This window comes from Zingiber officinale, chromosome 9A, assembly GCF_018446385.1.
Source record: "Zingiber officinale cultivar Zhangliang chromosome 9A, Zo_v1.1, whole genome shotgun sequence".
NCBI lineage: Eukaryota > Viridiplantae > Streptophyta > Magnoliopsida > Zingiberales > Zingiberaceae > Zingiber > Zingiber officinale.
Window position 1 is genome coordinate 11,863,130 of NC_056002.1, and position 26,994 is coordinate 11,890,123.

Here is a 26,994-nt window from a genome sequence, read left to right on the forward strand (position 1 = left end):
TTTTTTTTTCTTTTTCATCCTTTTATTTTCCATTTTTGTACATTAAGGAAGGTGACGCTGCAAAATTTATTTGCACTGGAGGATAATATTTTTCTTTTCTATTAAATAAAGGGTCGATTTGCATATATTGAGGTAATTTTTTTTTAAACTCTTAATTATTCATATTGTTATTAAAAATACTTCTCTTTAAAAAAACACTAAAATAACATTTTATTTATAATTTGATATTTGAATTATTATTATTATGTCCACTGTAAAATTGTCTTAAATTAGATTTCATCATAATTAAATTAAAGATTTTCCGAAATCGAGCAATTTTGATATGGCTACTTCATCTTTGAGACACTTGTTTTTTCATGGAGCATAGAGAAATGATCGTTATCTTTTTATTCTCACTTGTGCTCCTTCTCCTTAACAAGTTCGATCGATCATCAAATCTCCATCAGATCCAACAGCCTAAAACATTAAGGGTGCGTTTGGTTCAAGTCATCATGTATAACCTTGGTTATGTGATTACCAGGTAATCACATAACCAAGGTTATAGGGAATAAAACATAATCAAATGTTGTTTGGTTCAACTTAGGTAATGTAACAAAAACTTATTTGTTTGAAGGTTTTAATGAATACCTTAGTTTAATATTTTACCGTATTACCCTAAGTTATAAAACCAACTATACAATATATTATTATTATTATTATTATTTATTATTATTAATATTTATTTATTTATTTATTAATATTTTTTTACTTTTCTTTTTCCTGTATATTTTTTTTTTACTTTTTATGTGTTTTTTTTATTTTTTAATGTTTTTATATTTTTATATTATTTATATTTATATTTTTTTTTTATTTTTTTACATTTTTTAAATTTTAATTTTTATTTATTTATTTTATTTTTTTTTTAAATTTTTAATCTTTTTTTTTAAATTTTTTTAAATTTTTTTAAAATTTTTAAATTTTAAAATTTTTATAAAATTTTTTTTATTTTTTTAAATTTTTTAACATTTTTTAAATTTTTATTTTTTATTTTTAAATTTTAAATTTTAAATTTTTTATTTTTAAAACATTTTTTTATTTTTTTTACATTTTTTAATATTTTTTTACATTTTTTCTCTTTTTTTTATGTTTTTTCTTATCGGAGGGTATTTTTGGTAAAAAAAAATGGTTAACCCCGGAATCAACAAAAACCTTAGGGGGCGTTTGGTTTGGAAAATATTTTCTATTTTCTATTTCTGTTTTCCTGTTTTCTGTTTCTGTTTTCAGAAAACAGAAAATGTGTTTGGTATGATATACTGGAATTCTATTTTCTGAAAAAGAAAATTAGAAAATGCGTTTGGTACGTTTATATTGAAAATTTAAAAAAATATAGTAAAATGTAAAAAAATTAATAAAATTAAGAATTTTATTAAAATAGAAAATTTTGAAATTAAATTATTTAAACTATATAAATGTTATTTTATACTTCTATATAAATGTTATTTATCTCAAGTCATCAATCTATAGAGCCTGTCAAGCTCAGCAATCGAGTTCTCTACATGCCACTCGACTAACATTTGATCTCATTGAGTCACATTACTCAATTCAATATAACCCAAGGAGATGATCCTATTCTTGCGATAAATGTATTTGTAATAGTTGGATAAATGTATTTGTAATAATTGAGAACCACTTGCGATAAAAATATATTCGCATTTCACAAAACAATCCAACATGACTTTTGATGACCTTTAGAACTTTGGAATGGGAAAAAGTTCACTTATTCTGCAATAAGCATGAAACAGTTGTAGTTTCTCCTGGTCTTCTAGTACATGGCACGTTCTACGCGATTGTGATTTGTATCGACAAAATCCTTATCTATGAAAGAAAGATGAACCTAGATCCTCAAGTGTCTGCATACATTTCAACAAAATTTTAGTGGCAATCACGAATGACCAAATGTACAAGAAAAAAACATGCTTGGAATAACTGATAACAAATGACCAAATGACCAAATGTACAAGAAAAATTACTGTGATGATAACTTGTGTATACCTTCATCACAGTAACTTTAGATTGAACCAAACTCTACATATCATCCAGTTGACATCATTGCTGGCAAAAGCATCATAAATGCATTCGCCAATCTGGAAAGTTAATTACAAAAGACATTAGCTACTTATAAAAACAAACTGTTGCGTTCTTTACGCTTTTAGCATTACAAAACTTTAACATCATATAAAAAAAGTTCAAAAAATATCACATAACGTAGAGAAAGCATTACATATCATAACATCAAATGAGTGACAATGCTGACCTCTTCCCATTCCACACAATCAACTTTAGAAGTAAAGGAAAGAACTGGAAACAAAAATTAGAAAGTAACAAATAAGAATCTAGATGTAGCAGTTATTTGCAAGGAAATGGTATTGAACAATGAAATTATAAAACAGATATAAAATAGATTGTAACATAATATTCAAGGGTAAAGTTGTCTTTTCTATTCCTTCACAAAAATCAAGAGTCACAGATTATAACAAAAAGCTTCCCATCTGAGCTAATTACAGATTGTAACAAAAAGCTTCCCATCTGAGCTAATTACAGATTGTAACAAAAAGCTTCCCAACCAAAATTTAAAACAAAAAACAGCCAATTATAATAGTCATTCATAACAAAATCAAGAGCCATAAAAGGCTGAAACCAGACATTAGCTAATTACGGATGATGCTCCATATAATCATTCCACATATGACTTGCAATGTCATCACGTATGTGTCCCATCTGAGCTGTTTGGCTTGGATCAATTGGAATCGACTCTTGATCACCAAAACTATCTTCAACTCCAGACATGAGCATATCTTCAGATGAATACTCCATAAATAAATTATCCATTGCATGATGCCGACGTATGAAATTATGCACCGCACAACATGCAAGTGGAATTAATCTTTGGCTAGTAATTGGATAGTTTGGCATATCTTTTAAAATTCGAAATCTTGCCTTAAGCACCCCAATGCTGTTGGAACCCCGAGGTGTTTTGATGTGATCAAACAAGTTAAGTTAGGTCCTGCGTTGTTTAACCCTTGTGTCTAAGTGTGCAGGAACTTAGGAACACAGGAAGTCGAGCGGAAGACGCGGCTAGCGAGAAGGACGGCACGGGAGAGAGCCGACGGGCTCGGTGCGTCCGAGGGACGAGGTGTCCGCGGAAGAGTACATCGGTGGACGAGAAGAACGTGCGCGGCGTTCGAGGGACGAGAAACCGGGAAGGAAGGCTGCTCGAGGAGAAGGCCGGAACATGGGTTCGGGTGAGCCCTATTCCGGATGGCCGAGATCACCCAAGCTAGTGGAGCCGGAACAGAAGACCCGGACCGAGACGAGCTGAACCGAAGCGGAGCGACCAGACGGAAAAAGTCAACCAGAGTTGACTTTTGGGGTCCGGGGCGCCCGGAATGAGGTTTTTGACCAGATCGAGTCAAACTCGATCTGAACGTTGGGGGATAAAGTTTTATCCCCCCAGGGCGCCCGGAACCCTTCCAGGCGCCCCGACCAAGGCTATAAATATAGCCTTGGTCCAGAAGCAAATCAATTAATCAGAACAACGAACTTGTAATCAACTTCTGTGTGCTTTACTTTTCTTCTTGTACGTTCAACGCTGTAAGAGGCTACTCCGCCCAGAGGAGAATCAGATAGTGCGCTTACATTCCTTGGATTAGCAATCCCCTGATTGCAAACCAAGTAAAACTCCAGTGTCTGTTTTTCTTTACTTAGTCTCTTTTATTTATTTATTACAAGTGTTCATTATATAGTTGAAATCCGAGAAAGGTTCGTGTTTTAATTTGTAGGGCAATTCACCCCTCCCCTCTTGCCGGCCTCCAAAGGGACCAACAAATGCATCGCTCAATAATATTACGACATGTGCTATGCCTATAATTGAACAACTCTTCCTTCCCCCTTGGTCTGCCTTGCCGTCGATAATCTCTCAAGTGATAGCGTTGACCTCGATACGGAGCAAGAAACCCCGGCATATTTGGGTAACCAGAATCAACCAAATAAAATTGATCTGTGATAGTATTATCATATTAATTAATAATGTAAAATACCTACATAAATGAATATATATAGAGCATTTTTTCTATTACTTACCACCGCAAGGTTTAGGAAAATGATTTTCATGCCTAGTCAAAGCGTCTATGAACACCCTTGAATCATTTGTTGTCCCCTCCCAGCCTGTATACACAAATGTAAAAAGCATATCGAAATCGCATACAAGCATCACATTTTGTGTGACAATAACCTTTCTACCACGAAAAGATGTTTGAATTGATGTCGGTGCCCATGCCGATACGTGAGTTCCATCAATAGCTCCAAGACAATTCTAAAAATACACAATGTCTTAGTAAAGATATGTTGTTAATGTAACTAGATACATTAGGGTAAAATATATACCTTAAAATATGGAAACCACTTTGGATTATGCAATATGTGAGGATGGACACCATTGTGTTCATATGGTCGAATAATATGTGTGCCCAATGTACAAACAGCTCGTAAAACTCGTTTGAACCACTTGCTACAAGCGTACAATGAATGTTGAAATCGATCTGCACATATTCGATGTCGTGTGTTGTGCCCGATGATTAGTAAGAACATAGCGACACCTTCTTCAACAGTAACTTTCTTTCCATCTTGTAATAGATTCATCTCTTTTAATGTCCTACAAAAATTCACGAACACATGTTTCGACATACGAAAATTATCAAAGCAAACTTGAGGGTGCCCATCAAGTATTTCTTGAATATACATCCTCCCAGTAAGAGATGACGTTCGACAAGGCATCCGATCAATAGATCTATGAAACTGAGTCATTTCATGAAAAAAATCATTTGCATGGCTCAAAATAAGAAGCAAATTGATATCTGAGCCTAATTCATCATAGTCATCAGATTCATCATCAGAGTTTGACATGATCTGCAATAAATCAATATTAAACTCAGCACACATGTATAAAATTAATTATGAATTGAGGCAAACCAATAAACAATTAAAATTTAAAAAGCATGACATAGTCATCAACATTGAATTTCAAAATATCAAATATGTCTTAAACATTCAATCCACAAAATAGCAAATATGTCTTACACATTCAAGTCACAAAATCAAAAACCATCATTACTTAAAAAGTCTCTGGCTAGGTAATAAAAGCAATCCCCATGAACTTGTCAACATATGACCCTACACACGGTCGAGATTGAGGCAATCCAACCATCAGACTCTCCTATTTGATGGAATTTTCATGAAAACCTCTCGTAGCCAAGGTTTACCGAAAGCTTCTGTAGCTTTTGTGTACACTTGGTTTGATAAGTCATCCATCTGATTTAAAACCTGCATGCACATATCTATAGAGTAAGGATCACTGAACCCGCTCGTTCCAGTAGAGGAAGAAATTTCTTGTTCGCGTTCTAACTTAGTAGCCCTCAAATCCAGGTATTTTTGCCTAGCAATAGATTCTTGACTCAGGTGTTGCAAGGTATCACTCCACTTGTCCATATAAGCAACATATTTTTCAGTTTTTGAACGCTTAGGATCTTTTCGTCGATGACTCTCAGTTGATTCTGTACTACGACGTCGGCGATTGTTAGGTTCCCCTCCAACGTCCTCATTCTCGTCATCGACAACTTCAACATATGAGCTGACACCTCTGTTAATGAATGCTTCTTCGAGCTCTCTCTCTTCATCAGATGTGGGAGGTAATTGAGTAGAAGCTCTATGCATATCACTAGTTGCAGTCGTCCCGCCGAAAATTTCACTAAGAATGTGAAAATGATCACATCCTTCCTTTCGTATTGACTTATACTCCTTTTTATTTTTCTGTTCCATTGATTACAAAAAAATACATTTTATTATACATAAACATACAATAAAATTATATATTTGATAAGATATAAGTATTTACCAGATAAAATTCTGCCCACACTTCCTCTGGAGCATTCACTTTATTGGTGTCAGGATCCATTGTCACACCAGTATGCGCAAGCAATGCTGCAAAAAGACGTTGTCTTGTGCGTAGACGATTCCATTTACCTTTGAGCCTTTCTACACCATAATTCTTGTTCGTAACCTGATATAATTCTTTGTTGATCTCCTCCCAAACCGTATTAGTGAAGGTAGATGTTTGTAACTTATTGTGCTTCACTTTTTCATAAATGATATCGACAAACATGGCAACATTTGTCTTTGACCAATCATACTTCTCAATTTCGATACTTGAATTATGCCCTCCCATAATGTAATCTCTAAAAATTGCCAATATTAAAGCCGACATAAAAATGTAGAGCAACATATATTAGAAAATGTAATGCCCAAAGCAATACCCTAAGCAAGTTAAAGCATGTAGAGAAAAAAAATTGGTATGTACATCCAAGTCTTATGTCATTGACTTGTAATTCATGCATACCTCTATAATGAACTTTATTTTTACTATTTCATATTATAAGACTGGGCCTCAAGATCTGACACTATCTTTTTACTATATGGTGCTTACAAAACAAAACTGCATTTTCAGAAACATTATTTGGCCTTTCAGGTTCAAATTAGAATGAAAAAGTGAATAGAACAAGTGGAAAAAATTTGAAGTTAAACAGAAGGATCAAAAAATCAACGGGTTGTTTACTCACAACTCTGACTGATGAAACAACAAAATCTCTTCCCGGAGGATCTAACACATTAGATGACACTCTGATCGTATAGTAGCCATCTTCTTTCAATAGTTTCTGCAGCAAATTAAATTTAACGATTCAGTGTCCATTCTATTACTCATCTAAATTCCAGTCGCACACAAAAAAGACATTTTTCTTCTAAAGCAAATTACCTTGAAAGCCTTCTTTTCTTCCTCTGTCAGTGCGTTTCTGGAGAACCTCTTTTCTAGTAAGTTGATGCCCCAATGTAGAGAAAACAAGGGCACGGTGAAATAGAAAGGGGAGGGGAGAAGGAGGTTCGGCCGGCGGCGGGTCGAGCGTCACCGGCGCCGCGATGAAGAAGGAGAAAGGGGAACGGAGAGGGCTCGGGTCGGTGCTGAGAGGCGGCGATGGAGACAGCTAGGGTTCGGCGTCGCTAGGGGGAAGCCGGCGTGGTGGAGAAAGGGAAAACTAGGGCACGGTGAAATAGAAAAGGGAGGGGAGAAGGAGGCTCGGCCGGCGGCGGGTCGAGCGTAGCCGGCGCCGCGATGAAGAAGGGGAAAGGGTAATCACCGTCGCGAGAGAGGGGAGAAAGAAATAAAGAAAAGGAAATGCGCTGCAGCAGCGCGTTTTCTCACGGAGGCAGTGCGCGTTTTCTCATTTTTGATATTTGAGTGCATTTTCCCATTTTCGTTAGAAAATGATAAACTAGCGTTTTCTATTTTTCTAGGAAATGACTTTTCATTTTCCAGAAAACGGAAATGAAAAACACACACCAAACAACTATTTCCAAAAAAAAAAGAAAATGAAAATGGGAAAATATCAAACCAAACGCAGCCTTAGTTTTCTGAGGTTTTCCGATTCCGGGTTGCATGACCCTTTTGCTGACATGTCGGGCATGGAACATTACTTGGGAATCATCGAATACCTAAACCAAACAAGATTTTTGTTGATAACCTTGGATGGATAACCAAGGTTATCAAGAATAACCTCGAACCAAACGCACCCTGAGAGACGTCAGGACTTGAGCCAGCTCTATCGGCTTGAGCCAGCTCTATCGGCGTTATCTCTTCGATACTCAAATTATTTATAGATGATCATATTCAGATTAGTGAAGATGACTGATTAGGAATGATGACTCTGATGTTAATCAAATAAAGATTCTTCACTTTTCGAAGATGCTTTTGAGGCGTTCTTATTTTTCAAAAAGAGCGTTAGTTGTCGGGTCAAGAAAGAGGTCTCTGATGTTGGCTCTCCGATACTCAAGTCAATAATCGAGTAGATGAATAGTAGAATGAACAGAACAGTAACTATAAGCATGTAAAAATATGTAGTATCGCATATCTACGCTGGTAAATAAAGACCCCCTTTTATAGTACCCTACGGTATCTTTACACGAATCTCAAAATATTTCCCCAAAAGGTTAGACCATAAAAAGGCTCTGACATATTTTCTAAAATAAGCTCGCAATCTCTGCGATTGACAGGGTGGAAGATTCGAATATGTAGATTACATGCAGAATATTCTTTGTCACTCGTGACACAAAATACTAAAAAGGAATACGAGGCCGATGGGCTACAGGGCCTACAATAGCCTACTTTGGGCAATCGACCGAGTCACTTAATAGTTCGACCGACCATCCCTTTCAAGGGCTACCCAATCAGCTTTTATGAATGTGGCCGATGACTCGACCTTCACTTGGCTTCTTCAGTTGAGTTTGAAAACTTAAACAGATTGAGTGTCTAGTTGCTTTGATCGGATCGTCCGATCGGTTCGACCACTCTATCAAGCTGATTCACTAAATTATTTCTGAATCAGGGATAAAACTGACTCGGCGGAATGTTGACTTGGCTCAAAGCTCCATGAACGTCGTGTGTTGGATTGAAAGTGCGCTAGAGGGAGGGGTGAATAACACTCGTGACCTTTTCACGCTTTTCGTAGAACGTTTCGAGTTTAAAGTGCAACGAGAAATAAGAAAGTAAGCAGAAGAAAAGAAATTTTTACTTAGTTTGGAGTTTGTGGCGACTCCTACTCCAAGGCCTGTACATTAACATGCTTTTGTTGGACAATCACAAATCAATCTAGAAGTTATAGATAAAATTTGAATTTAAGTACAAGTGAAATGTAAAACAATACCAATGACTTCGAAGTAGGTCTTGAGCGTAGTCATCGTCGAAACAATGTTCGGGCATCATAGAGTCATTTTCTGAGCAGTGTGCAAGAGAGAAACTTCTTTGAATTGATGTCCTGAAGGTGTTGGTCGAACCCTCCTTTTATAGCTCCATCCGGGCACTTGGACTCCTCCTTGAGTGCCCCTACTGGGTTGACGTGGCGTGCTCTTGTCAAAATTTCATCCAACAAACTCTATCTACTCCTGGCGCCTGAACTGTGACGTGTGGCAGTCAATCCCGTGGGGCACCTCAGCTCACGCAGGTGCCTGGATTTGCCCTAGTTTGGGCATCTGGACCATGTCCGGGTGCATGGATGTTATTTTACAGCCAACTTGCAATTTCAATCACTTGTACCACAAAGTTAGAGACAAACAATAATATGTAAAGTAAAGTAATATTTGACAGTCTTTAGATTGTCCAGTCTTGACTTTGAGTTTTGCTGAAACTCTAGGTCGAACTGACATCTACTATTCCTTCTACGGAGAACACATCCTCACTTTCTACTCTCAAGAGAATTTATCTTTTGTCAAACCAGTCCTCTAAACCATTTGGACTTTTGCTCAGCATCTGAGACTTCAAGACTCTCACCTAGTATCCCTAACCCTAGGATTTCCTACATGGTGTTCGCTACCTGTAGAACTTTCATCTAGTGTCCTCGACCCTAGGATTTTTGCCTGATGTCCTTGACCTGCCTTGCCTAGTCTCAAGGATCAGGATTTCCTTGCATAGTCACAACTAGGACTTCTTATGTAAACTACGACACCCAAATAATAATTATATAATAAGGTTATTGGAGAAATAATCTTATTGGATTTATTGAAAATTTTTTTTTGGATTTTAATGGAGGTTGTATGACTCATTTCGAGGGGATGAATTGGTGGGGCTAAGCGGAGTCTATTTGGAATACCCATTTAAGTTGAGAGTTAATTAAGAAGTTAACTTAGGATTTAATTAAGTTGACCTAAGTATTTAATTAAAAACCTTAATCCCTAAATTTCCAATTTCTTCTCCCGAAGCCTATTCTCGCGCGACATCCTCTTCCCTGACACCGGCGCCATAGGGAGTTGATCGCCGGTGGTTGAGCATCCTTCTCCTCCATCGGTGGAGTTCGTCTGGCGGTCGTTCTTCCTCCCGAGTCGTCGTATCTGCGCGGGCAGTATCTCGGTCGAAAGAGGGGAGATTCGAGCCCTAGATTACGGTCGCTGATGCAAATCCTCCCTTCCAGAGCTGCCACCATCATCTCCGAGCCGTCCCGATCATCTTCCCTTCTTCACTATTGGCGCAACCCCTCCTTTCTCTCGATCTTGAGGGTGTTGATCGCTCCTCATCATCGGATCTTGGACCAAGGAGGTCCAACGCCGTCTCTTTCCACCAGAGTATTTTCTACCATTCTCGGAGCCCTGCCCTAGCCTGGGTCAGCATCGCGTTACTCTCTATATTGCCAGTGTCACCCTACCTTCTACTGTTGCTCATGATCACAATAGTAGCATTCATCCGAGAGGAGTTTATGGAACTGGATTGATTCTTGAAGGTAATTGGTTAACCCTAGCATTAGATTTGGGCATTTGATCTTGGTGTAGTGTTGATTTGGGGTTGTTGTTCGGTAAGTAGTGGCTTCGCTTGACTCCGACCTCCATATTTCTGATCGTTTGTAGCCATCTTTACCGGATCCGTTGTCGCCTCGGGCTGTTGAAGACGAAGAGGTAATGAGAGCAATGTGCTAACTAGAATTGAGTTGTTATTAGATTGGTTTAATGGTTTCTATCTGATTAATGAGATGTTATGGATGTTTGGATTTGATTAGTGTGTATTGATTTTAGAAGATGACCATGATTAAATTGATTAACTCATGAGTAGGATTGAAGTGAATGATTGTGGATTTAGTTAAACCTAATTGGATTAAGGAATTAGGTTAATTATTTCGGTTAGGGTTTTCCCTAATTAGATTGGGGAGTTTATTTAGCTATTTGCTACCTATGTAATTAGCTAAATATATTATGTGATCGCAGGATTTTGTTTCGAGGCGAGCGTCTCGACGTGGGATTGGTTTATCTAACACGGTCAACAGACAAAGGCGGGTATTTCTTCCTTGGCCTCTATGTAGTTTTCTTGATCTTAGTGCATGGTTATTATGTGATGGTTTAGGTTGCTTTACTTTATATCATGTTCGTTTGTTGCTTTCCTGCTTGATACTTATGCTTAACTCTTGTGATGATCTATTTAATTCTTATACAGTCTACACTTTGGTTATCTATACTCTGTGATATTTTTACATGTAGAGTATGTATGGTAGGAGATATTTCGTTGGTGGTGTTCATATGATGATTGCCCATTTGTATGTCGTGTATACATTTGTCTGGTGTGATGATTTGAGGAGTTGTGTTGATTGTATATTTGTTGTATATACATGTGTCTAATGTGTTTTACTGGAGGATACATGTTGATCGTACCTATGTTCTGTGTACATCTGTCTAGTGGGATTATTGGAGATTTTTGGTTGATTATACATGTGTAGTTGTGTACATATGTTTGGTAGGATATGTGGACGTATCATGACGATTATATTCATGTTGTGGGGTACTTATGTGGATTTGGAGGTTGTATTGATGATGACAGTGTCTGTATCATGATTATATATATATCATGTTCATCATTCATTGCATGTTGTCGACCATTGTGTCACTTGTGTGAGAGAGTCGTCAGTCGTTTTGGTTTAGCGCCGCACACTCGACCACTCATGGGTAGTGGTAGCTGGAGCAGTTGCCGCTCGTCCTGTCGTGCCACCAGGTCACGAGGTTTGTGAGATCTGGCGTTGTGAGTAGTAGGGACCCTGATGCTATGTAGTTAGATAACTACTAGCGGACTGTTCGCCTCGACCACTCTATAGTGGGCTGAAGGGTAGTACAGTCGTCACAGACCTAAGTCTCTCGGACATACAAGGGTCATGGTGTTTAGAGAGGTGGCGGGGGGACTATGGAGCATGCATACGCATATGCATATGATGCGCGGTGCATTTGTGGAGTTATATATTTGCATACATGCCTAGTAGATACTACTTACATGTGATTGTGATTGTTGCACTTGTTTGAGATATGATTGTTACATATGATTGTCATGTTGCATACATGTCATTTATTTTACATGTATATGCAGTTGTATTTATATTGCACAGGTGTTATGAGTGGGTTTATTTTACATGTATATTACATCTTTGGAATTATAAAGTTTTTAAAATATATAATTCAAAATTACCTTGAAAGATATTTTAAATACTTGCATCATCTAAAAAGTCTATTTTCAAAATTGTATTTCAAAATTATTTTTTTTTAACTTAAATGTTTTAAAAATCTCTTTGATAAATATCTTTAGAATATTTTGAAAAATTATTTCATTTAAAATTATCTTCTCTCTGTGCGGAAATTCTTACAAAAATTATCTTTGAAAAATGTTTTTGAAAAATTTAAACATTTAAAAAATATTTCCAAAATTTTAAAACTCCTTTCGAATTTTTCTGGTAATTCTTTCACAAGTCACTATATAAAATCTTTTAAATATCATTGTATAAATTATTTTACCAAATTTTTTTTAAAAAAAACCTTGCAAAATTTTCTTAAAAACATTTATTCCTCCCTCCAATGAACCTGAGTTTTTACTTTTGTCAAGTTGTTCAAAATCTAGCTTTAGTTTCGTAAATGCACCAACTCCTTGATCAAATTGCTATCATTTCTACTTGATGCATAGTATTAATTTTTTTGATGTATGTCAAAGGAGGAGGGATAGTGGGATAGATTAGAAAAATCAAATCATGTTAACTCACTTTACTCAATTTTTAATGCTTTCTTAATTACATTTTTTTCTAACTTTAATCCAGATTGTCATTACATTAAAAAGGGGGAGATTGTTGGTACATGTTGCACTAATAATCTGATTTTGATATATGACAAATAGGTTAAAGTGTTGTTTGTCTAACATTTCTACTAAGTGTGCAAGAGTTGACTGGTCTGAAGGACCTGACACCAGGCTGAAATCCAGCTAGGTTCGTGAGATCTGATAGTTGGTGGAAAGTCTTGATATCTGGCAGAAAGTCCGGTTGGGTTTGCATGACATGACAACCAGCCGAAGTCCAGTTGGGTCTGTAGACCTAACAATTGGTGGGAAGACCTGGTGGGTCAAAGACAAGTTAAGCGACTGTAAGTGGTAAGTGAAGATAAGCAACTGGAGGAGAGATCCAGGGAGAACGCGTTCCCCGTTGAGGGAACTATAGGCGTTAGCCCTGCTTAGATCCATTTGAGAAACTAAAGCTGAGACCCTGACTAGATCCTGGTCTCAGGGATACAACATTTAATTACTACTATTTTCTTAAATTGAGCTAACTTTATTTTGCAGGATATACTTATTTTTACTACCTAGGACTAACTCTTTTTTGCAGGGAATAAGGCTGGAAAAAGAGGAGTCCGGGAGCCCGGACTAGCTTGCCCGGGTGGGTGTTGCGGGTATCCGGGCGGTCCGAGCGCCTGGAGTTGGTCCAAGCACTCGGATCCGAAAACTCATCAAGGAGCTGAGTTAGAGTGCATCGACTGGCTGAGCCATATTGACTGGTGTGGTCCAGGCCCCCGGAGGGGGTTCCAGGTGATCAAAATGGGCCTATATAAGGGCATTCGGCCAGCAGCTCAAAATATCAACTATTACGACTTTCATATTTAAGTGCTACTCCGAAAAGGATCCAACAACACTGAAAGACTGTTTCGAAATTTGAGGAACGAGAGCCTTCATTTTCCTTTCTGTTTATCGGTAACTTTGTTATTTTCAGTTCTTGTACTCAACTTTTGTATACTTTTACGAACTGATCGTGATTGCCCAACGAAAGCACTCGATGAGTTTGGACCTTGGAGTATGAGTCGTTGAAGGCTCTGAATTAAGTAAAACACTAGTGTTAGTGCTTGGTGTCTTTGTTTTCTTTTCTCCTTATTTTTGCTGCGTACTTTGTTTTAATTCACTCTCAATTTTCGAAAAATGCTATTCATCCCCCCTCAAACATATTTACTGTCCTACATTCCCGTTTGGTATTCGTGACCTCTAGGACTTTCACCTAGGGTCCTCGATCCTAGGAGTTTTGCCTAACATGCTCGACTTGCTAAGACTTCGTTGAGTCCCACGGACCAAGACTTCCTTGCCTAGTCGCAACTAAGATTTCTCACCTGCCTAATGTCCACTAGTACTTCTTTGCCTAGTCTCAATTATGAGTTTTACCTTCCCTAAGACCACTTAGAACTTTCTTGTACACTCAATTAGATTTGTTAGATCACAACACAGCTTACCTTTGAACCTTTGTCAAATATCAAAACACATATTTGATTAGCTAGTGCTTCCAGCACCAACAGTGTGATGGACATCCAAGCAGACTCTCAGTCCGGTCGGCTTGATAGCCCAGTCGACTATCTCTCGGCCAAACTCATCATCTACACTGGCTTCAAAGGTTGAGACTTCCTTGACTTTGACCACCCTGTCATCCGATCCTTTTGACTTTGATCTAACTAAGAGGCCCAGATCAATAGCCATATCAATTGGTAAGAAGAAAGGAAAAAAGAGAAGAAGATAATGAAGAAGAGTGACCTATGCTTATAAGAATAAGAAGACCATCGTACCCGTGTCTTACCTCTCTTGGTGCTTATGTAGCTATCAAAAAAACATATCAACATCGGATGCTTCATGCTCATTTACTTCTTCTCGTATGAGTCAGTAAAGACACAACCTCTAACAATCGTTACTTGTTTCTCCACTCTCATTGATTATCACGTATTAAGATGAATGTATCAAGGACATCAGATCTGATATCTACAACTCGCTTCTCTAATCACTAATCGTCACATATTAAGAGGAAGATATCTGAGAGACCAACTCTCACATCTGCTACTGATGTTTTCATTCATTAATTCCACGTATTGGGAGGAAAACATTTGGATGACCAAATCTATCTCCCACTACTTTGTCCATCCAAAAGATGTCACATATGCTTGAACTAGAAGCTTCAAAGCTTAATGCTTGACATAAGCGGGTTCAAGTGATTGGTGGAATCTTCATTATGTTCGGTGGAAGTTAATCTATATGCTCAGTGTAAATTGATCTGTATGCTTGGTGGGAGATGATCCGTATGTTCGGTGGGAGTTAACTCGCATGTCCGGTGGAAGCTGATCCGTTACTCGGTGGGAGCTGACCTGTTTGCTCGATGGTAGCTGAACCGTATGCTTGATGTAAAATGATAAACTGAGCACCTAAGGCAAGTGCTCGGGAAGTAATTTGAATCCATCATATCTTTCTTCATTGAAAGTAGGGATGTAAATGAATCAAGCCGCTCGTGAGCTATTCGAAACTCGATTCGATAAAAGTTCGTTTGAGCTCGTTTAATGAGACTCGTTAAGATAAACAAACCAAGCTCAAACTTCGCAATACTCGACTCGTTAGTTCGTGAACACATTCGTTAAGCTCATGAATCAACTTTTAAATTAAAAATAATAATTTTGATATTAAATTTATAGATTTTATACTCTATTTCATAAAGACAAATATATTAAATTTATTTATTAGAATAAAATTATAAATTTTAATAAGAATATTATAATTTTCTATTGATCCGGCGATAAGAACAGGGACCCCCCTCTGAGGGAAGTCAACGCCACGTGGAAGTCAAAGGGTCGAATGGCCGACCGGAGAAGGGGAGACCGGTCGGCCGAATTGGGTCTCAGCTGAATCAAAGACGACCCTACGGGACTTGGGGTTCCGACGCTCATGGGAACAGAGTTACCTGGCCGAGAGGACAACCCGCTCGGCCTAGGCGTAAAGCAGTAATATTGTGAATAGTCAGCAGAGCACACGTCTAGGAATCGCCCGAGCGGACCAACACCGACGACCGGCCGGACGAGAGGGAACTGCCGACCGGCCGGACGCTCGGCGCGGGAATAGAGGATAAAAGGACAAAGGAAACATCTTTTTCTGACAGCGGGCATGTTCTACGTTCAGGCCATACTCAAAATCTTACGACAGAATGATCCGCTGTCCCATCAGAGACGTGCTCAGACTATAGTAGTATGGTGTCAGGTAAGCTCCTCTGACAAGCCCATACTACGGTATGGGAAAGGACACGTGTACACCTCGGTATGTGTGCACTCTCTTCTCCACAACCCTATATAAAGACCCTCACCTTTCGCCGGAGGTACGCATTCTACGATATTTGAAGCCACTTCTTTGTTGTCTGCTTACCTTACTTGAGCGTCGGAGGGTCGTCGCCGGGAACCCCTTCCCGGCCCGACTTCCTTGCAGGTTCGCCGGAGGTCCGTACGACCGGTCGGAGATTTACGTCAGCAACTCGGAGAGCGCCACGTGCCCAGCGTCCGTTGATTCAGCGTTCGGACAGGATCATCTATAAATATATAATTTAATTTTTTATGAATATTTAATTTATAATTTATATTTATTAAACTCGTTTAGGCTCGATAAAAACTCGAATAAGCTCGTGAGCCATGAATATATTCGTTAAATAAAGCTCGAGCTCGGCTCGATTATAAACAAGTCAAACTCAAACATTCAAGAATTCGGCTTGATTCGACTCGATTATACCCCTAGTTAAAAAAAATCTGATTAAAAGAATTAGGTCATTGAGTATCAGCTCAGGGATAAATCTAGATCTCATAAGATGTTTTTTTTTAATTGAGACTTAAGAGTATGATCAAATAAAGTTTGATTAAAAATATTGTACTAGAATAAACTGAGCTCAGGATCAATCTAGATCCCATTAAATGCTCTTTTTTAAAATCAGATTCAAAGAGTATAATTAAATGAAGTCAGTCAAACTAAACGGCTGAAAGTATTTTGTTAGATATTGAATTTTTGGAGGTGGACCTACATGATTTTTAAATATCAAATCAAATTAGTTTTTAATTTTGACTATTAATAATGAAATGAACATTAATAATTATGATAAGTCTGTTTATACAAATCTAATTTAAAGCGATTTAACATTAGCATAAATTAATTGCCAGTCTACGTTAATAATTTAAAGTGAATCCTAAACTAAGATCCTTTTTGGACAAATGGAAGACTTACCTCTATGATTCTGTCAGTTTTGTCACAATAATTATAACATTTATGTAAAAATGAGAATAAATTAATTTAAGTTAGTTTTTAGGCATAGGAGAAGATCTTATGTGATAAGATTCTGTGTCTCAATCACCGCACCATCCGATGGATAATGAAATTAGAAAAATATATTTATGGTCAAATTTAGACTAATCTTTAGACTAACAAAAGACTAATAAGTATGGCTAGTTGACTACTATGGTCTCATGTGGGGCTGAAATTAATCTAGACTTTTGTGGTCTGTTGGGGAGGAGACAAGGGAAGGGAAGGGAAGGATAAGTGAGGAATATAACTAATTTTATTTGGAAAGTAGGTGAGATGAGGTCAGGGAAGGGAAACTCAAATAGCTTCCTTCCTTTACCCCACTCAAATAGCTTGTTTTATTCCCCTCCGATTTGAAGTGTAAGAAAGTTATGTGATTGATTAATCACTATTCTTTTTGCCAAAACTGATTGAGCTATGGAGCAAGTTCTTCCCACCGTCGGAGGAAGCGGAGAAACCAGCTACGCTTCCAATTCGAAGATCCAGGTGACTGATTTCCTCTAAACCACTACGTTTCTTAGCGTCTTCTTAATTCGCTATCTTAATCATTGGCTATCTTAATCATGAATTCAGGAGAAGTCGCTGCAGGCGACGATGCCCATGCTGGGCTACGCAATAAGAGAGATCTGCGGGTCGCTGCGCCCGGCGGAGAAGCTGGTGGCGGCGGATTTGGGATGTTCCTCGGGGCCCAACACATTTCTGGTCGTCTCCGAGGTGCTCAAGGTCGTCGGAGACGGTGTCGCCTCGCGAGAGGTGACTAGTCCTGATCTGGAGGTCCAGTTCTTCCTGAATGATCTCTTCGGGAACGATTTCAACCAGGTTTTCCAGTACCTCGACGAGTACAACAGGAAGAAGGAGGAAGTGGGCCGCCTGAGGGTGCCGTACTACGTCGCCGGACTGCCTGGGTCTTTCTACAGGAGGCTCCTCCCGTGTCGGAGCGTCCACTACTTTCACTCCTCTCACAGCGTCCATTGGCTCTCTCAGGTACGCTCAACTGCTCAAGTGTCATTAAGATTTTTCTAGTTCCTGGGGCCGTCTTGTTGATTATTTGAGAGTATGAAATTGAAATTATACAAAGATAAAACAAAGCAATGCGGTAATTATAAACTCACAGTGATCTCTTGAAGTGCTGTTGAAGACACCGGCGGTTGACGAAGAGGTTGCCGCTGTCGGAAGCACGATCACAGAGCAACTGAAAAGCGTTTCAAAGTTCACGAGCCAAATTCCAGCCGAATGCTCTCCTTTGCTCTCACACGATCTCTCTCTTTACGATCACCTCGGTGCTCCCTGATTACCTTCGCCAGAAGCTCTCTCTCTTGATATGCACTTGGACGCCTCTTATAAGAAGGCTAAGGAAGACTAAGGGGAAAGGACGCTCCTTCGTCTCCTTGGCGTTTGCAGCAAAAGGAGAGTAACGAAGGGAAACCCTTCATCTCCAGTAACGCCCAACACGTCTAGTATATAAGGTGTTGTTATCATAAATCGAAATAAATGACTCCCTTATATACTAGTCAGTAGCTGTCCATGATTTATTTTTTCCGTGTTTGTCATGAGACGGATTAACAAGAACGCTGATTGTAAACGTATTCACCTTTTAACAAGATTTTACTGAAAGATAGGCTAAAAACCATTTTAATTACACTTGTTAGATGCCTCAAGGAATCGAGCAGCTGAACAAGAGGAACATATACATAGCCGAGTCAAGCCCGCCGGATGTTGTAAAAGCCTACCAAAATCAGCACCAGAAGGACTTCTGCCGATTCCTCGAGTTCCGGCACGCTGAGCTGACCGACCAAGGAAGAATGCTGCTTTTGCTTCCGGGGAAGAAAAACCATGATCTACCTTACCATGGAGTTGCCCATCTCTTCCGGCTTTTAGCTCAAGCTTTAAGTACTCTAGTGTCTAAGGTAATTAAATCATCATCATTCTTATTATTTATCGGTAAAATTTGTTGAGAAAGTTAATTACAGGGAACGATAACAGAGGAAAAACTTGAAAGTTTCAATGTGCCCCTTTACTACCCTTCCTTGGAGGAGATAGAGGCAGTGATTAGCAGGCAAGGGCTGTTTGGCATGGAACGAACAGAGATGTTGGAGGTCAATTGGGATCCGTTCGATGATTCAGAGGACTTCTCGAGTGTTGATGTAGCACAGAGCGGGAAGAACATCGCCAAGTATATGAGGGCAGCGCTGGGGCCAATGATTGCGCATCAGTTTGGAGAGGAGGTGTTGGATGAGGTGTTCTCCAAGTACGCTGCTAATCTTTCAGAGCACCTCCTCCAAGAGAAGACCAAGTATGTCTTATTGATCATTCTGTTGAAGAAACAGGTTTGAGAGGCCCCGGCCTTTAATGATGTCAAATGTTCTGATGCATGATCTTGAGGAGGAGGATGGAGTGATGACTAAATAATGTCGAAGTGCAGGTTCTTAGAGAATAAAATAAATAAGAAAATATTTAGTAATTATTTGATTTGATTTGATTTGGTGCAATCGATCTAACAGATTAAAACGGATCAGATTCACTAAGTTCATAGTGACTTAAGTTGGGATTTTTATATCTGATTATTATGTGAGGAAAAAAGTTAAGTACATCACGTTAATTGGATATCTAAAAATATCAGAAGTCTAATGCAAAGTTGATAATATAAAAATTCAAGTGAGTCACGGAAGACCATACACTTGACGCTGACGGGGATTCAAAGTGAGTCACGGAAGACCGGATACTTAACACAAAAGAAAAGTCTAAATAGGTCAAAAGTTGATCGGGCATTTGGTGATCAAAAGTTCAAGTGAGTCAAAAGTTAACCGGACACTTGATAAGAAAATTCACTCCATATTGTTGATACAATTGATCTCAGGTTAAAATTGATCAGATTGACTAAGTTCGTGGTGACTCAAGTTTGAATTTTGATATTTGATCAATATATGAGGAAAATAGTTTATTAGGTTAAGATTATGATACTTGAAGATGTCAAAAGTCTAATAAGAAGTTGACAAGAGAAAACTCTAAGCGGATCATGGAAGACCACACACTTGGCATGGACAGGAAGTCAAAGTAGGTCACAGAGGACCCGGATACTTAGCACAAAAGAAAAGTCTAAGTAGATCAAAGGTTGATCGAAAGTGTGTCAAAAGTTGACTGGATACTTGGCGAGAAAGTCCCGATGGTTGACCGGATATTGAGTAACGAAAATTTTCAACAGGTCACAAATGACTGGATGTTGGGCAGAGGAAGTCTTGATAGGTTGAGGTTAACCGAATATCAGGCAAGACGTGAATTCAACCTTGAAAAACTAAATTTAGGGTTACCAATCAATTGATGAAAGGTGACAATCAATTGGTAAACCCTAAAATTGGATTCAGGATTTAAGGTTGGATAATTGATTGAGATAATCAATTGAAAGCTTATTTCAGGAGCACAGAATAACCACAATCAATTGGTGCAATTGATTGACATTAATTAATCAATTGCTCGACTATAATTCTCAAACAGAAGGATGCAGAATCGACTGACATCCAGCAATTGATTGTTATGGCTCACCAATCGATCGGTCAGATAAAAAAGAGTCATTTTGTATATTTGAATGGTTGAATATGATGTGACATTCAATTGGAAATAAGACCACTTGATTGGGAAGCATATTTCAACCAGAAAGAAACCCTAAAAGTGGGGTTTTGTGGAGATTTGAAGGCGCTAGTTCTTGGGGGTTTGGGAATAAAGTGTTGTTACATTTTCGGACCAACAAGAAGTATTTCCAAGCAACAAGAGAACAAGCAAAACAAAGTTTTAATTATAAAATAGTTTTCTACTTCATTTGTTTTTGCATTCTGGTTTCTTGTTTTATTTTCGTGCTCAAGCTCATAAGAAGTTTCTCCGTCTCTAGAAGATTTTTGAGAAGGAGGAACCTTCAGAAGATTTTTGAGAAGGAGGAAGTTCTTAGTGGAAATGGTGAGCTTTGAGTGAACATTGGATTAGTGGCATTAAGGAGGCAGATACCAAATAAAATCTAAGTGTTGTGCATGTGGAGTCAAGTTTGAATTAAGGTTTCCACTACGCATTCAAAAGACGAGCACAAGATCGAGACGAAGTGATCAGAGCTATTCCCCCCCTCTCCCCAACTTGTATGGATTCTAATAAGTGGTATGAAAGCAAGCCCACTCTTCATCGGACTAAACATCGAAAGAAGCGCAAGTTGAGGAAGAAGACAAAGTTGAAAGTTTGAGCCTTAAATATCAACAAGTCAAAGGACTAATTGTTGAAGGAGATCAACTTCATAATGGAATCTTGGGATGGATTCGAATACGACATCCGGACACCTCAACCCTTCGTATTAGGAGGCTTTGTTCTTTAAAAATCAAGAATGGAAAATTTCTTGATTATGGATATAGGAGCAATATTTTGCTCTAATGGAAGAATTTGAAACTCCTAAAGACAAAAAGGGAGAGCATCTTCGGAAGAGCAAATAGACTAAGAAGCAAATCAAGAGATCCGGGGTTTATGATAAGGCAATCAAAATTGTGGTTAATTTGTTGCCTAATAATATTTTGTGCAAGATAGGTACATACCAAGATGCCAAAGAGCTATGCAGTAAGTTAACCAAGCTCCATGAAAATCTATCATTGGCACAAAATGAAGACAAGGCCAAGGAGGGAGACTCGTTTACACTAGAACAAGAGCACTCAAAAGTTGAGAGGTATTTATAGGATTGAAAAGTGCGAGAGAGAGAGGGGGTGAAAGCGATTTTCACTTTTCAAAAATCACGAGTTAAAGTTGCGGAAATAAAGAAAGAAAAAGAAGGCTAACACAGGTTGGTTTCACTTGATTTGAAGCCTTCAACGACTTCTATTCTAAGATCTACACTCGCTGAGTGCTTTCATTGGCAATTCACTATAAGCTCGAAGATTACAATAATGTATGGAATTGAAAGTACAAATAAAAATAGTTATACCGATGACTTTGTGTTGAATCTTGGATGTAGTCTTTGGAGTAGTGTTTTGCCATCGTAGAGCAGTTTTAGGAGTAGCACGTGAGTATGAAAGTTGTAACGATGGGTTATTTGAAACTGCTAGTCAAAGTTTCTTTTATAGGCCTTTTCAAGCACCTAGACCACCTCTAGGCATCTCTATTGATGCCTATCTAATCCATCTTAGCGTTGAGATTATCCATCTTCGGGCACCTGGATCCCTTCCGGGCGTCTAGGTTGCTGATATAGTTGCACCTTGGTGAAGCTTTATCCAAGTCGCCTTTATCCCTTCATGGGAGCCTAAATCCCTTCTGGACGCCTAAAAGCTGACATAGGTAAGCCAACCAACGTCTGCCAACTCATTTGCTCGTAAAGTTGGATTCAGGCCATTCTAGGCGCCTGGATCCTCTTTGGTCTCCCCAGACGTCTAGGCACTTGGATCCCTTCTAGGTACTTGGATCCCTCTCTGGTTGCCCAGGACATCCAGGCATTATATGCATAGATTGTATTTATTATTTGCGCTTGCTGCATTATGTATGTTGTATTTTGGTGGTTGCATATGATTGACATGCATACAAGTGACATTTTGTATCTGGTCTGACGACCATTATTTCCGAATAGGAGGTTCAGGTAAGTACAGTTTCTTCAGCCCTTTTCAGTCTGCATTTCCTACTTTTGTTTAGGAAATTGTACCGCATAATTATTACTACAAGAATTCGGACTTTTAACGACCCATGTTAGCGTCACCATATGTACGTAAAATGCATCGCGGAACATTTTGCGACGCAAACATGCATCGCCAGCATGCGTCGCAATTGGTTCGTATGCAAATGTCAATATGATCTTTGGCGACGCATTAAGGTATGCGTCGCCAAAGGTTATAACATTTCGTGACGCAAGTATTGGCGACACCTTCTTTTATTACGTCGCCAAATGACGTCGCCAAAGGTGATGTCATTTCGCAACACTAATATTGGTGACACCTTCTTTTATGCGTCACGAAAAGATTCTAACATGTCATGACAAATGAAATGCGTCGCGAAATGTATTTTTGCTATATTTTTTTCTTTAATTATTTATGGCACAATCTATGCATTACAAAATATATTGCTCATTAAGTCACAACATAATAATGTGTCTAAAATACATCATAAAAGTGCAATTTACTATTAATTAATCAAATATTTTTAAAACATGAACACAACTAGTCAAATATTATCCAAAAGAACATGAGTAGTAAAATGCGCATTACATAATGTTGCAAAATAAAAACCTACATAGCCGATAATGGAGGCGAGGGAGGTGGTGGAGGAGGTCGAATTGAAGAGCATGTTGGTGGAGGCTGAAATGAGAAGCCAGGAATTGACCTGTTGAAGTTGGTGCAATAATGCTTCAAATTTTTGATGTTGCTCACGTATAGTCAGATTTTGTTCATCGATTGTTTTCTGCATAGTTACAAATTTTTCATAATCATAATGATGTTTTGAACTGATATTTGTGGCTCTAGAACCACCCACTATAGATAATTTAGGTAATGGACCTAAACCCTTCACGTAACGAGACCGTATGCCTGTCATCGCAAGTTGAAGATTAATAAAAATAAAAAAACTTTGAAAAAACAAGTAATATGGATTCCATCAAATGCCAAGTGGAGAAGGGATATATGCAATTAGTGAAAACTGAATGTAGCCTTTATTATCCTTGGCTGTCGAGCACAAGGAGTTCAGAGAAACATATCATCAATACTGGTAAGCTCTCTGAAGTACTATCCTAGAATAAGTCCATCTATTAAGACCCTAAGCGACAACAAGTAAACTCCTATAGATTAATATTAAAAAACAAGTGCATTGGGGTTTGTTTATTAACCTTTTTCAATAGACACTTTGAAAGTTTTTATTAACCAACTATAAGTCACAATAAATAAACTACTAACATAAAAAGATTGGAATAAATGTAATTCTACTGCTTCCAAAAAAAACAAAAAACTTACCCATTTGCTAAACTGGTTATCTTATCTCGAGCTCCTTGGTTGATGATTGATGTATGTTGTAACAAGAGTAATCCACCAAGGATTGGAGAAGCGCCAACAGCTGTGGTCCCTAATGTATGTGCAAATACAGACCCAACCCACTCACAGAGTACAGGAAGAACAGATCTCAGACAGCGAAGTTTCAGGTTTGGCGAAGGTAAAATAGCTCCATATGATAAAAGCGGATCATATGTGCTTAATACAGGCATTGGTTCAACCTTACAAGCAACAAGAAGGGCTCTAGCATGTATGATGAGGCCTGTTTGTAGAATATTCATACATTGCTAGACAAGTAAAACAGAAAATTAATAGATATACAAATATTAACAGAAAAGTTGAACTTTAATAAAGAACAATTGGGATGAGAACACAAATTTTACCGAAGCAGCCATTTCAAGATGAAGATAAATAATCTCTAAAGACAAGCGACCCACTACAGAACATGCTTCTGCAACTCCACCTCTAGAAAGAGCTTCACACAGAATAATCTGAAAAGTTGTGCATTTCCAAGCATATATGAGCATTATCAGAAACATGAGAAGACTAAAAATACCTTCATTAAAAAAATATTTCAAAATAAAGGATACCAGATTCACTTTTTGAAGATCTCTTTCGTCCTACACTAATATTACTAAATCATTGTCTTAATTGAACATTAATGTTTCTTCATTGGATATTTATATACTATATTAACCAATTATCACTTTCCGTTTTATAGTCGGTCGGAGAGCAAAGCCCTAAAGAAAGAGGAAGATGTTCCACGAAGACTCCATCGAAGGAACAAATTAATGGATCAAAGATATTGATAATTACAGAAATGTGTACTTTGTAGATAAAAATATCGCTTCAACATTATGTTAACTACTTAGATGCACTATGCATGAAGGGTTTTAAGTATGTTGAGTCATAGATTTAGTTTGCTGTTTGAATCAATCTTATTTACAGATAATTTCATTCCTGAGATCAGAATAACTCATTGCCATTTTCCATTCAAGTATCTTCCTCCTAGTTTATCTAATTGGAAAAATTAAACAACCAGCATCGGCCCAAGATCACTAAATTAACCAAAAGTCAGTTTAAATCATTTGTAAATAGGATTTTATGCATACAACAAATACTTTTGGATCAAGAGTTTCTTTTTCATTAATGCAAGAGCACTTATTTTATAGGAAAACTAACATTTCAAGATAGTACTCCTTTCCTTCTTAGCCGAATGACAGATTAAAAAAAAGGCCAATCATCAAAAACATCAGTTTCAATGCCATCCGGGTCTTCTCCAGTTGTGTACCAATGAGAACGGCCTAGGTGTGGATAGTAAAAAAATCTAATTGTTATTAACAGTAGCAAAGTGATTCCTCTTGTGTTAGTCTTACCTGGATTGTCATAGTAGTAATATCAGTGAATCTACAAACTGCAACTCGACAGAAGTGAAGTCCATGATTGGAAATCTGGAAAGTAAAAAAGCACTAACCAAGTGTATACCTTTCTTACAGAAGCAACCTAAATATACTTCTCCAAAATTTCCTTTTCTCCTATAAGAACAGGAGTTCCTAATTCAAAATTCGGTGCACATTATCATATTTATCGTGATCAACTTCATTCAGAATCAACAACCACTCTGCAACAATTAGATTCCCAACAGCGAGCGAGGTACCTCTTTGGGGAGGGTGCATGGAGTAGGGGGAGGCTAGCATAGAGCGAGGTTTCGATAGCCTCCTCGAGGTCGAGGCGGCCGGAGACGTCCCTGCCGATGCGCTCGGTGACATGTAGGCCGGCGGAGGCTACATCCAGTCCCACGGTTTCGTCGCCCCCACGCCATTACGCGATCGTCGGAGGGCCGCGCAGCTGCTACAAACCCTATGCTACGATAGAAATACCGCGGCGGATTACCTGTGAGAGCAACTTGTGAGCGTTTGGTTTGAGGTAATAGGGGTGGGGAATGGGATCCGCAATGCTATCTCAAAAGCATGGGGTCTTAATGCATTAAAATAAAATAAAATAAAATAAGAATTATTTAATAATTTGTTGGATTTGTTTTTAAATGATATTTATTTTGATTTATAATGTTGTTAAAAGAGAATACCAATAGTTAATTTATTAAAATAAATTAAAATATTAATTATTTAATAATTTGTTGGATTTATTTTTAAATGATATTTATTTTGATTTATAATTTTGTTAAAAGAGAATATGAGCCGTTAATTTATTAAAACAAATTAAAATAATAATTATTTAATAAATTTCTTTCTAATACCTTTTCAAATTATATTTATTTTAATTTATAATTTATAAAAAATTTTGAATTTTTTTTGAATTTTATTTTAGCGACAGTTAATGTATCTACGTCGCCAAATAACCACAATTTGAGGTGGAAAAAATTTCCACTACTATTAGTGACGTTGAGTGCAGAATGTGTCGCTATAGTGTCACATTTGGCGACGTGTTTTCTATGTCGTGTCGCCAAATGATCCAGGGAAAATTTGCGCTATCTTTTAGCGACATGGAGTGATGTGCGTGTCGCCAAAGGTCTTCATTTGACAACGTGTATTGTTTAATGCGTCGCTAAATGATACAAAATAAATGTAGGAAAATTTCCTCCTAATGGTCTATCTTTTAGCGACGCGAAACATTCCATGCATCGTCAAAAGGTCATATTTTGTAACGTTGACTGTACTATGCGTCGCTAAAAGTCAAAATTCTTGTAGTTGGATCCCTCTCTGGTTGCCCCGGATATCCAGGTATTATATGCATAGATTGTATTTATTGTTTGCACTTGCTGCATTATGTATGTTGCATTTTGGTAGTTACATATGATTGACATGCATACAGGTGACATTTTGTATCTGGTCTGATGACCCTTATTTCCGGATAGGAGGTTCTGGTGAGTACAGTTTCTTCAGCCCTTTTCAGTCTGCATTTCCTACTTTTGTTTAGGAAATTGTACCGCATAATTATTACTGTTAGTTATATCTTATTATGCATCTCTATCCGGTATCCGCTGAGTTA

At 37.9% G+C, this 26,994-nt stretch overlaps 3 protein-coding genes across 9 annotated transcripts; 1 reads left to right on the top strand and 2 right to left on the bottom strand.

Annotated features, from left to right (window-relative positions):
* Window positions 1-3,745: 3,745 nt before the first annotated feature.
* Window positions 3,746-6,985, bottom strand: LOC122021766. The gene is made up of 4 exons (XM_042579921.1): window positions 6,845-6,985; window positions 6,651-6,746; window positions 4,423-4,944; window positions 3,746-4,351 (listed from the first exon to the last, which is right to left on the bottom strand). Exons 3-4 carry the CDS (start codon window positions 4,939-4,941, stop codon window positions 4,112-4,114), a joined length of 759 nt encoding a protein of 252 aa, XP_042435855.1. The 5' UTR covers window positions 4,942-4,944; window positions 6,651-6,746; window positions 6,845-6,985; the 3' UTR covers window positions 3,746-4,111.
* A 10,301-nt stretch (window positions 6,986-17,286) lies between these two features.
* LOC122021350 (anthranilate O-methyltransferase 3-like) lies at window positions 17,287-19,460 on the top strand. Its single transcript, XM_042579473.1, has 4 exons — window positions 17,287-17,482; window positions 17,570-17,980; window positions 18,646-18,903; window positions 18,967-19,460. Exons 1-4 carry the CDS (start codon window positions 17,414-17,416, stop codon window positions 19,327-19,329), a joined length of 1,101 nt encoding a protein of 366 aa, XP_042435407.1. The 5' UTR covers window positions 17,287-17,413; the 3' UTR covers window positions 19,330-19,460.
* Window positions 19,461-23,107: 3,647 nt separating this feature from the next.
* On the bottom strand, window positions 23,108-25,923 carry LOC122018586 (nuclear pore complex protein NUP155-like). Of its 7 annotated transcripts, XM_042575948.1 has the most exons (5): window positions 25,643-25,923; window positions 25,362-25,436; window positions 24,369-24,476; window positions 23,950-24,272; window positions 23,108-23,529 (listed from the first exon to the last, which is right to left on the bottom strand). In XM_042575948.1, the coding sequence occupies exons 2-5, from the start codon at window positions 25,371-25,373 to the stop codon at window positions 23,487-23,489; spliced, it is 486 nt and encodes a 161-aa protein (XP_042431882.1). In that variant the 5' UTR covers window positions 25,374-25,436; window positions 25,643-25,923; the 3' UTR covers window positions 23,108-23,486. The 7 variants fall into 7 exon arrangements, with proteins under 7 accessions (XP_042431882.1, XP_042431878.1, XP_042431877.1 ...); XM_042575944.1 differs by having other exon boundaries at window positions 24,369-25,436; XM_042575943.1 differs by having other exon boundaries at window positions 24,369-25,520.
* Window positions 25,924-26,994: the final 1,071 nt, after the last annotated feature.